This window comes from Trichosurus vulpecula, chromosome 5 (assembly GCF_011100635.1).
Source record: "Trichosurus vulpecula isolate mTriVul1 chromosome 5, mTriVul1.pri, whole genome shotgun sequence".
Classification (NCBI taxonomy): Eukaryota; Metazoa; Chordata; class Mammalia; order Diprotodontia; family Phalangeridae; genus Trichosurus; species Trichosurus vulpecula.
This window is the reverse complement of record NC_050577.1, coordinates 187,987,479-188,000,288: the sequence shown is the minus strand read 5'-3', so window position 1 is coordinate 188,000,288 and position 12,810 is coordinate 187,987,479. Positions and strand designations below refer to the sequence as shown.

The following is a 12,810-nucleotide window of genomic DNA, read 5'->3' as shown; positions in this document are numbered from 1 at the left end:
GACAAAATTACAAAAATATAGACAGTGAAATCCAATGTCACATTTTTGCTGTTTTATGGTCACTTGTGAAGTATAACAAATTAACTCTACTAAAGAGAAATAAGAAAATTAGAAAACAATGAATGAGAACAAAAATCTTAAATATGAAATTGGAATCAATTCCCAATTAAAATAACATTTAGGTTTCACGTTTTCTATATTTCTTATGTTAATTCAATAAATGCTATTACAATTCCCCTTCATGGAAAAATGGATAAAGCTTAGAATGATGCAAACTCAGAAACTGTAAGGAATTTTCAGAAAGGAACATCAAAGACTTAAGATGTTTTCTGAATTTCTTGAAGGAATATTCAATAGTCATTTACATCAACCAATTATTTTAGGCTATATTTGATGTAGAACAAAGTCTTACTATGCTGCACTCAAAATTATTTAGTTCACAGGATATATTCAGAATCTGACATTTACCAAATTACTGTTTTTATCCTGCTTCTTTTCGTCACTGCAACACAGCAAAATTCTATTTATTTTTCATTTTGCATTGTTGAAAGAACATTAAGTTCTATTAAAGGGCTGACCAATTTTAACAGTAAGGTTACAAAGTACTGTGCTTACTTTGTTAGATTCTAGAAACATCCAAAAATAGAAGCTTAAACTCAGAAGTCTATATATTTACTATGTGCAAAATAAGCGATTTTGCAATTCACAAGTAAGTTATTTCTGGTTGTATTTAATTCTAAATATACTTGTGGAAGCAGCAATGTGTTTTTCCCTACTAAATCCATATATCTAACAAGTATCTTATATGTGAAAGTTATCTGGACTGAAGAATTACATATCTAAAGGATACAAAATACATAAAAATTTAAAGAGCATGGAATGGTTTATGATTTCTAAAGGCCAGTGGAATACTATCTCTAGTTTAAAGTTAAGAAAACATATTTTACATTCAAAAGATGAAATTTCATAATTATGTAAGGCATATTTAAGAATATTACAAAAGTTCAAAAAGCTATAGAAGCACTTGAGCACATATGTAAACAAGAATTTTAAAAAATTTCTGTCTTCCTCCCCCAAGCCACTCATGTGACAAGAAGTTTACCATTAAGTATTACAAATGACCACTGCTTGTGCTTGTTTAGTTTTTCTTTTCTTCTTCCTATGGAGTATGCTGTAAAAATTATTTCTAAAACATATTTAGATATTTATTTTGTACTGGGATATTATGATATCGTCTACTAGATATGAAGATGTATTCTATAAATGCTAAAATCCATCTTGATATTTTTTTCACTTACAATATTTTCAATTTATAAAAATTAATTAGAATGTTATATTTGAATTATGAAATATGTGTTATGAAATAATTTACAAATAGACTGTGGACTTCCATAGGCCTAAAAGCAGTTCACACTGGCATTAACTTGGAAAATTAATATGGTTAAATGTGATGACAAGAGGAATTTTGGAGGACATGAAGCAGATGAATAGAGAAGCATAAGAGATTATATTAAGTATTATTTAAACTATCTGGGTATCCATTTCCTCATCTGTAAAATGAGGGAGTTTGACTATGATCCCAACTAAACTGACTGACCTCTAACGTCCCCTCTATGTGCTAAATCTCTGATTCTATAATCTTTCATAAAATATAGTTGAGAATTTTAAAATAAAATTTTATTTTTTAAAGAACAATAAGGCTATATTTTAGCAAAAAAAAACCTCCCAAAGTCACATATTAGATTTTTAAAAATGATTAATGGAAAGAAAAAGATTGGAGGAAAAGTTAGAAATTTAACCTTATTGCTGAACTCTAATTTAACATATTATCAAATTACTGTGCAACACTAGCTAGATAGCCTGACGTCAAGCCATAAACGCTAATTTTATGACCTATAAAGTGATATATAATAATAGCAGAAATACTTTACTTATTAATAACATAATTCTGTTGAAAAATCTCTAGATTGACAATTTATTTTTAAGTCAACCCAAATTTCTCATTAATTTCTTATTTTGGAGTTCTTGAATTAACTTTCATATAGAATAGGAACTTCAAATACTTTAAGAAATAAGAAATTATTGAGAATAAAGCAATAATCCTAACTCAGTGTTCTCATTTATAAATAAGTAACTTGAGAGAAACCTTTATCTCTACCTAAGACAGAATAGCAGCATATGTTAGGTTTTTGCAGTAAGAACATTTTTCTTTTTTTTTTCTTTTTTATAGGAACACAAACTCAGATACCTTCCATAACATGCAGAGTAAGCAGCTTTCAAAGAGCTACTTGGTAAGATAGCATTCACAGAGATTTAACTCATACTATAAATTAACTTAATGCTTTGAAATATACTACAAATAACTTGGCAGGTTTAAAGAAAACAAAATTACCAGAAAGCCTGAATAGTGAATCTGACGCCATTTACTTTTCTTAAGTTGAAAAGTACATTTCCCTTTCAGCTTTGATATTTTAGTGAGGGCATGCATGTGCACAAACATACCACAAACTAATTCTAATAATTGAACACAATATTTCAATCTGTAATTTGTAAAAGAAATACAAACTAAGCAAGGTTATTTCCAATCCATTAATTCCCCACTGTTGATATACAATTAGTATTAAAACAACTACTTTTATATGATGGTTATTAACCTTTTGCACAATGGTGGACTGGCGCTTTAAAATTAAATTGAGCTAGACAGCTAACTAATTAATTTTGCATTGTTAGACATATCTGAACAGTTCTAATTCATCCCAAGTTCATCTTACTTCAGAGAAAGAAAGGGGGAAATGTGGTCACCTATAGTCCTTAACTATACAAGTTCCCAATGGAAGAATTTAATATTCTTAAAGATTCAACATTGATTGGTCATTTGATCCATAGGCTGAGCATGCAAAGCAATAATACTTCAGAATCTGAACTCCATTATTCCTTCAGTTTAAGGAAAAATATTTATCTGAAGAATAAATTTATGCTTGTCTTAGGTAAGGCTTCAAAAATGTAGTGATATGTTGGAGAAAATTAAGGAATCTCAACATTATGAATACAGACCAAGGATAGACCATTAAAAGATATTCCATGTGAAAGTCTTTATGTAACATACAGACATATGTAACATTGAGTTGGAAAAGATTCCTAAGGTTCCCTCCCACCCCAATTCCCTGCTATATATTTGTGCAAATATATTATTTCAGTGCAGGAAGTACCATGAGCGTATATATGCACACATACATACAGCAAAATACAAAATTATGCACTCAAAGAAGCTGTGAATAAGGCTACATAACTTGATTGCCTACCAATGTTTCTACACTTGAGAATTTCTCAAATTATTTGAGAGTCCTTGCCAATTGTCATCACGACCTTAGTCCCTCACTATATTGAACTTAACAAAGCAACAACTAAGAACTCCACGATTTCTCCCTGTCATACATCAAAGGGGATATGTTAAGTGATTAAGCTTTCCTGCCTCTCCTTTATATAAAGTAGTGACAATTTCAATTTTTAAAATAGTCATCTAATTATTTTATAGTCTAAAGCAACATAATGTTCACTTAATCAGGTTTATCCTGTCACTACCCATCACCCACACCCGAAAAAAAGTTTCTGGAGATTTAGATAGGGAGAAAATAGCAATAATAAATGTTTCAAGTACTCTACAACCTGCTTGTCCCAAAGTATTAAATATTAAAATGGGAAAAGTCCAAAATAGCAATGTTATATAAATTAATTCATTTACTGGAAATCAAATATCCTAATATAAAATCTTTAATGCAATTTCTTTTAAGAAGTGAAAATTAAACAAGAATAAAATCACTGGTTTTCACTGGTTTCTAACTAAACTAATACTGCTGGGTGATCAAAATGTGGCAAAAGAGCCACTGATTTATAGTGCTACTATCTTAACACCACTGAATTTTATTTCTTTTTTACTGTATTCAGTGAAACTCATTTGGTAATATTTAAATGTATTTTCATAATTTTGTTTTGAACGTAAAATTAGATTTCAAAATTATCAACATTACATGTCTACTTGCATAGAAATCTGGTGTCTGTGTAGACATTCCGAGGTGAGACTTCATGTTTTATACTTGGAAAAAAGTTACCTCTGTGTTTTTTAATAAAAATGTCTTTTTAAACACACACACACACACACACACACACACATCTCCATGTACACAGTCTTTTCCATATTATGTTTGCATTGTTAGAGGTGAATTACTAAATCAGCTGATTCATTTTATTAACAACTTACATGTTTAGTTTAAGTAAGTAATAACATCTTTTAATAACTAGCTTGAAATGTTAACAATTCTAAGGCTATTAACATAACAACTGGTTATTAAATGTGGTTATGACCAATTAAGAAGAAATGACATTCTGATAAACAGCTACATATTCATACAGGATGCAGGATTTTAGAAAGTAGATGGAATTTTCCAAAGCTAAACGTTAAATAGCATTGTATTATTTAGCAAGCTTGAAATTAAAACAGCTAGAAAATTTGGGTTCCATTATAGTGAGGTCAATCATGGAGACAGAATTATGACAGAAAAATAAAATGATTTAATGTGTGCAGTAAGACTCTTATTTGAATGTCAAATACCATGTTTAATATTTTACTAAAATCCATGGTTGGGAAATGGTTAAAACTTCTTTGGAAGGCAAATTACGTTCGTATAGATGCGATAATGTTCATTTTTGTTTTATTATATCTGGAGTTGTTTTATCCACAAATAATCCTGGAAAATTGTGTTTGTAAAGCAAAATTTCATCTGAAAAAGGAACCAGATTATTGGAGCTTTGTATCCAATTTGGAAAATTTTGATTCAAACTGAAATGACACATTAGTCCATATAATTCCTGTTCAGGTTAACCAGTTTAAGAAATTTTAATGTAAATTTATCCAAGAGACTGTTAGTAAATAGAATGAGCGTAACATGCCTATGGGTAAAGGGTTTAGGGTGATAAATCAGTTGCAACAGATACGGATACTTTTTGGGTGGAGGATCAGGAAATGAAGCTAGTTTACAAACAAACAGAGGGGAAGAAAAACTATGATTTCAAATCTTAACCATACAATAGACATAGTTCTATTCTAGAAAAATAGCCAGTTATTTGCATCAGCAGCAATCAAGAGTGAAACCAGAGTTATAATTAGGGCATAAAATGGTGACTGGGGCTTTGCCAAGGTCACCAGAATTTAGAGGGTACAAAAATTCAAAACCTTTTCTTCATCAGGATAGAAGCCACCATAGTAACCAAGTGCCCCTCCAATTCAAATGAATTTTTCTTTCCTATGCTATTTTCGTATCATGAATTACTACATACCCAACTACCAAAAGGAAAAAAAAAGTTAATTTGATGGCTGATTACGCTACTTAGTCCAGGGTGTCAAAATTGCTACTCATGGGTTTGACGAAGTCATTTTAAATAGCCACTTCTCACTTTTAGATTCACATTTATTTTGAAGACCAAAAGTTCACAGCACCATAATGTGTAAAACATAGAGTAACTCAATATAATATACATGACTTGGGAACAGAGTATTGCATAGTTAGAAAGCTTTTGTACTATTTTTTAATTCAAACAAGATGTTGTTTGTGCTCATAAATGAAACTGCATGAAAATGAGATTGGGTTACTCTGTACAGTAATTTTATAATCTCCTAAAAATGTGATCCACTAAAGAGTATGACAAAAGTTAGCAGGAATAAATTCATAGCCTTACTAACTTATCAAGTTGTATTTCTGACGGGACTTTAAAAGAACAGTTTGATTTAAGTTTCCCACCAGAGCATCAGCACAGGAACAAGAAGTCATCACTTTAAGTCCATCGCCAATGTGAAGTTTCAAATGGGTCCTTATACAGTAGTTTTCAACTGGGAAAAAAAATCAATTCACACCCATTTCTGAAATTCAGAGCAATGCACTTTGTGAATTGACATTCTGGATGTTAGTGCCTATCCAAGGGCGGGGAACTCTGGAATGAAAGAGACTTATTAGAATGAAGTTTTACCTGACTGCTAGCTTCATAACCAAGGACATCAGAGCACTCCTCTATCTCTTTAGCTGTTTAACTTACAGGAGATAAGTCATTTGCTAATGATAGAGGCTTTTAATATCCTGCTTTTCATAGAGTTACTGGCAGGTATAGTATTTAAAGTTCTGGGTTATTTTTATGCTAGTCAGTATAACTTTTGGGGGAAGGAGAGTCTGAATCATATGTATGAATGCACACTAAATGCTTTACCAAACTGCAAGGCAAGTTCTTCAAAACTAGTCTTGGTTAAGAATTTTAAAACTATGTTTATATGGGAGATGAATAATTGATACATTCTTTAGGTTACTAATTCTTCAAGCTCAACTAATAACTAGTGACAGAATTATTTCATACAATGATCTCAAAACTTTGGTTGTTTTTGTTTTTTTAAAAACAGGGTTCAATAAAATCAAGTACTTAGTTATATATGTGTGTGTATGTGTGTGTTTGTCATAGCCTTAATCTACCTACCCATTTCCCCCTTCCCCTCTGTTGAAATGTGTATGTGTATATGTATGATTTTATGCATACATAAAGATGTGTGTATATACAACAGATTCACATCTGACACTTGCTGGCAATTTCAACGGACATAGGGAAATTATTTCACAAGTTGAATAGACTAGGTTACAACAGTGTATATCCAGTGTAATCATTTTTTTATGCTGTAACATGACCAAATAGAACAGTTCTGAGGGTTGAATTCAGTATCATTCACTTGGTGGGATATGTTATGAAGGAATCCATAAAACTTGATAATTTTTTAAAGTCTAGTCACCTCTGGTATACAAGGAGAACGCCTACCTCAGATAGTCTCTGCGACAAAGGATAAGGTTTGCTTTAGTGTACAGGGTGGAGCCCACCTCTCCCAAACGACAATCACAGCAAGCACACTTCAGACAGTCTTCATGCCAATATTTCCAGGGCCTTCAGTAGATACCGGTCCTTGATTTTACGGTTGCAGCCAGCACCCTTTCGGCTTGGTGTCTGGCTGGACTGAGAGCATTTGTATACCTAAGAAAGTTAAAAAAAAGCAAATAACTGGGACTATTAGATGGAATAAAAAGACACCAAAGACCAAAATCAGACTAAAAATTCAGCAGTGCTTTCTCTAAAAGTACAAGGTCTTATTTTTTATTCTAAAAATGTTTACTCGGATAAAACAAGACAGGCTCTCATTTACACTTTATATTTTCCTTTCTCAATTTCTTTCCTCATCCATTTGTTCATCTTCCAAAATCAAGTGATAGGATATTATATTTATGTGTGTATATGTGTATATGTATTTGTATGTATATTTCTATATATGTACATATGTGTATGTATGTATGTATATATACACAAATATGGAAGGAGGGAGAAGGATGAGGAGAGGGGAAGAGAGAGAGAGGGAGAATGAGAATATTCATGTCATGGTAAGCAGCTGTTATAAATATGAAGCTAAGTAATATTAGATAATTGTATAATGTTTCTTCTCCTGAATAGAACATTTCCCTTGGGGAGCAAATGTGATTAAAATTCTAAACAATTTTTAAAGAAATCTACTTAATAATGCACCACACATAAATTTGCCCTCCAGTACATAAGTGTCAATCTTGAAATATGTGAAATAGCTAGGTTAAAATAACCACTTAATGTATATTTGGTGGTAGGAAGAGTAGGGTGCCCCCTGTGTGGGGAAAAGAGTTAGGTTACAGTAGTTGAATAAGTATATGACACAGAATTTTTTAACAGATCAATTAAAGATTCAAATTCCTAAATAATGGACACTTCAATATGTGGTCCTTATGGTAAAAGAGAGTACAGCTACCAGTGCCTACATTAAAATCATGTAACCTATGCATTTTAACATATCAAGTTACAATTCTAACAAATATTAGATAACACTTTAAAAGGATATTAAAGAAGGGCCAACCGTAGTTACATTTTCACCTCAAAGGTCAGTATTAGAGACAGGCAAGAGCCATTAATCACTCCTTACCAATTTTTTTAAAAAGTTATCTTTCCATAAATGTTATAATCCAATTACCTGTTATCACGAACAAGAGGTGTCTGTCTAGTTCAACAACTTGGCCATACGTTAAAAAAATATTTAGCATTTTGTTTTTCCCCAATTACATGTAAAAATAATTTTTAACATTCCTTTTTGAAACTTTTGAGTTCCAAATTTTCTCCCTTCCTCCTTCCTCACCCCACATTGAGAAGGCAAGCAATTTGATACAAGTTATACACGTGTAGTCTTGCAAAACATTTCCATATTTGTCATGTTGGGAAAGAAATATAGACAACAAAACCACAAGAAAAATAAAGTAAAAAATCTGTATTCAGACACCATCAGTGTCTGAATAGATAGCATTTTCCATCATAAGTCCTTCAGAGTTGTCTTGGATCATTGTATTTTGGCCACACTCTTGATAGTAAAAGATGCTCATCTTTAAGATTCCCCCTTTTTCCTAAATTGATTTTGTATTGAACATACACCCTCTCCATAAAGCCAAATCAATTGAATGTTTAAACTGAACAAAAAATATCTTCCATTTTCTCATTTGGAGCCTCCTCCCACTCCCAAATACATGAAATGAAGAAACAGAAGCCAGAAGTCAAGTGGCTTGTTCCGAGGTCACAGAGTTATTTAACGTTACAACTAAGATTAGAATCCTAGTCTCCCGAATGGTTTTTTCACTAATTCGTTGCTTCACAGAAGTACTGAAGCCCAAACTTGAAGCAGAGAAAGGATGTTTGCACTAATTGTTCATGTTCTTACTAACTACTTTAAAAAAACAAAGGCCATATTCTATATTCACCTATCTCCCATTCCACCCTCCCCAGTTACATAAGTTTTCTTCAACTTTCTACAAGTGACATTATGGTGACTGTTCTGCTATAGCCTTTAATAATTCTACTTCAAATCACTTAGGCAAAGAAAAGATACTTACAACATACACATCTTTTTGTAGGAGAAGCCTTATACATAGATTTTTTTTAAAGGAATGGTGAACATTTGTTAGAATGAAACTTCCTTGGTTTATTTTTTTTTGGTTCAACCAGAGTTCCAGACTAGATGTTGAGTTAAGAGTTCTTTGTACAGAATAGTAGGCAGTATCCCTGTGCCCTAATTCCTCTCCTTTGAAGGAACTAAGAACCTAGGACAGATCAATCATAACCCTTAGTAGTCCTGCTAAAGCTTACTTTCTAGAACTTCTATCAAATGAAGATTCTTTGATCGTAACTGGTTATTTTCAGTACGGTTCTATGGGGAATGAATTCTATCAATTACAACATAGCACATTCCCTAATGCCCTTAATACCTGGATAGGGGAAGCATTCAAATTTAATAAATATGGTTCTGGGTTTCAGAGGCATATACATATTTAGTATGTGTGGAATCAAAAGTTTGAAAGGAAGACTGCTCTACTTTCCCCAGTTTGTAATTCCTGTTCGTTTTTGAGCTTTAGTGCCCAGAAAAAAATAGGAGAAAAACCCCACCTGAAAAAACAACTAAGCTACATTTCCCAGTTATGTTACAGCCATAAAGAATATAAGGCCAAATCTTTCACTTCAGACAGTAGAAAGTAATCTTTATGAAAACTAGACAACAGATTACTAAACTCAAAAAATGTTTTTGTTATTGTGTTAACATTTTAAATTAGCACTCAGAATTCAGCTAATGTTTGTACTTAGTAGACTAAATGACACTAGGTCATTTAAGCACAGGAGTTGGTTATTCTATATTATATTTATGTGGCTTCCTTTTAAAGGGATCGTATTTCTCCTAAAATTAAACATTTCAACTAGATGTAAATCAATAGCAGCTAGTTGGAGAAAATGGTTATTTCAAATTATTCTGCCACATATAGAATTTATAAAGTAGTCCGCAGATTACCCTGACCATTCAAAAAATGTCTTTATAAAGTTACATGTTCATAGGCCTAGACGCATTTCACAAGTTTCTTATAGCACATCAGGAGTCATAACTAGTTTTAGATTGGCATGTAAATTGTTCTGAGGGAAATTCTTATTGCCTCTGAGACCCTGCTATTCCGAGTTATTTGACAGTTTAAGGGAAATCAATTTTTTTTAAAGACAAATAATGGCCTGTGCAGTATGGTGTTCAGAAATAAGTAGAACCATTTCATTTAAACTCTGGTGAGCTTTTAATTGCCTGGATTGTATTGTGAGCCAGCCTAACGGTTGATTGCCTCCATTATGCTCTCTTGTTCTGTGCTATTCATCCGCAAAGTCTCAGCTATAGTAGTTAACACAACAAAGTAACCACAACTCTATAACATGCGGGGTTTTTTTTAATAAAGAGATTTTCACACTTAGAGAGACTGTCTTTCAACCAATAGTATATATTCGGAAGAAAAACTACTTTCCCACTTAAACATCTCTCTCTCTCTCTCTCTCTCTCTCTCTCTCTCTCTCTCTCTCTCTCTCTAAAGCGGAAAGGAACAAGAGGTAAGGCTATATAGCAGGTTGACAGCTGAGGTGAGTTAGGAAGATTCTAAAATGAGAATGCATGTCCCATACCTAGAAGCCCTGACACAGATTAAAAGAATTTGACCAACAAGGCCATTCAATTGCTGAGGGGTACTAAACAAAAGATTTTCTTTCTTTACCCCCTCCAATCTCCAAATCAACCCCTTCCCAACCCCATTTGAAAGCTGGATTGGGCCTAAAAGCTTGTTTTTCTCTGTTCAGTGGCCCAGAGCATCCCTGCAGGCTGTAGCCCCCTAAGGGACAACAATGCAAATATGTCCCTATATCTCAGGGACTGGAGCTGCATAACTCCGTTCTACCCCTTCAACTCCCTCCTCCCCACCCGCTCAACCCCCCTTCTTTTTTGAGCAATGGAGCTGGGAACCAATTTGATTCCCTTTTTCTCCAATGCAGCTGCAAGGCTCAGAGATACTGACATTTTTCCACTCTTATCAGTTTAATTACAGTTACCATGGCAGCAAAGTGCTAGTGCTTGGCAAAGGCCAACAAGAGATTTGCAAGACTGAGTTCAATTTTGATGCAGCTCACATGCAAAATCAAAAATAAGAAACATACATACAGTATAACAAAGAATTCCTTTTGGGTTTACACTCCAGCCTCTTTTGTGGCAGTGTCTTTTCAGCCACACTGGGATGATTTGCAAAGAATGTAGCAATATTTTGCACCTAGCAAGATTAATTGGTTTAAACAGCAGTCTTTCAAAGCAGTTAACAGCAAAAAATTTCAGGTATCATTAGAAATGCACTAAAGGACCATTAAAGCCAGGTTCCTGCAAAGTACAGTTACAACATGATAGTAACCTTACCAAAACTTTTCTCCTTTTTCTGCATGAGTTGATTTAAGAATGCCTGAGTAGCAGCTTCTCATTGGATTTGGTAATCCAAGGAAAAGTGGTAGCGTCCCTTTTGCTTTGGCTGAAGTGAGAAGCTGGTGTTCAGATACACAGCCGAGAACAGACTATTGTGCACCCACTTTGGGAAAGGGTCTGAGTGTCGGCAGGGGGTGGGGGGAAGGGAGAAGGGTTGACAGACAAGACAACACGCACAAACTGAACCACTTGCACCACTTGCAATGTGGCAGCGTTCAAAATGATGGCGAATGACAAAGCCACATGTTTCCCTAACTCTGTCCGTAATCCTATAATCCCAGCGGTCTCTTTTAGCTTCGTTTTAACAAATGGATTTGATTAAACTGTCACATGCAGCGTTAGCATACCATATCATGTTCAATATGAAAAAGATCATAAATCTGACTTGTATTTCATAATAGCAATATGTGTAACCTCTAAAAATATGCTGCATCAGTCTAATATCAGGCTATTAGTCCATGTGCACCTCATTTCACTGAATCTCTCTTTCCCCTTCCCAGGTTCTAGCCATACCCCAACACCCATGCACTCTAGACACTTTGCTACCAGAAAGAACTGGACAGTTAAGGGAATGGTGTGTTTATTGTGTCTATTTGTAAAGGGAAAACGAGTGTTACGAAGAACGGAGACTCTCCAAATTAAACTATTGGGGGGAATAGCGGGGGAAAAGAAGCAGTTACTGAATCGTACCCCACAAAGCAAAAACAAAAATTCACACATCACTATATCCCTAGTCCCACTGACCTGAACCCTAAAATTATCTTAAAAATTGCACCCCCCATTCTCTGCCACGAAGAATAAGCGTGTGGAAATGCTGCAGTTCATTGTTAACTTTGACTATTATCTACTCTAATACTTGAGATGTTCAGCGAAGGAGCTTCTCTCCCTTCCTCCATCAGCATCTTCCGATTGCATGTATTTCATGTCTCATCATAAAAATAATGAAGCCTCACATGATTTAAACAAAATCGTCTCAGCAGAGCTGCAGCTTGAGCGAAAGTTACAGTGCAGAAGACGATGTGTTGCGGCTCTAGTTTATACCTCATTAGGAGAGGCAGAAAAAAAAAATACCCACATAACACACACGCACGCACGCGCACACATACACACACCACAAATAACCCAAAGCTTGTGTATACAGTTGCTTCACTTACCTTCTCAATTAAGCAATACAGGGGGAGGCAGTTCAGTGAGCACAGTGGCTGCTTTGTAGCTCTTCTCCTTGGGAAAGGTCAAAAAGCATTGTTTGAAAAAAAAAAAAAGGACAGGGGAGGGAATCGCTATTCTTTAAGTTTAAAATAATGAGGTCCTCAAGGATCCGCCAAGTAATTGTGTTGACCACATCTGAGCTACAGGTGTCCTCCTTTTAGTATCTTACAGTCCACGGCTGTCTTTCT

The 12,810-nt window shown here is 34.0% G+C and overlaps 1 protein-coding gene across 1 annotated transcript in view; it reads right to left on the bottom strand.

Moving 5' to 3' along the window:
• LMO3 (LIM domain only 3) overlaps window positions 1-12,588 on the bottom strand; it is a 66,359-nt gene extending 53,771 nt beyond the window's left edge. Inside the window, 4 exon segments of the mRNA XM_036758578.1 lie at window positions 6,850-6,966; window positions 6,968-7,012; window positions 7,014-7,059; window positions 12,568-12,588. Of these exon segments, the coding sequence (XP_036614473.1) occupies window positions 6,850-6,966; window positions 6,968-7,012; window positions 7,014-7,051 (200 nt within the window). The 5' untranslated portion in view covers window positions 7,052-7,059; window positions 12,568-12,588.
• Between the last annotated feature and the right edge of the window lie 222 nt (window positions 12,589-12,810).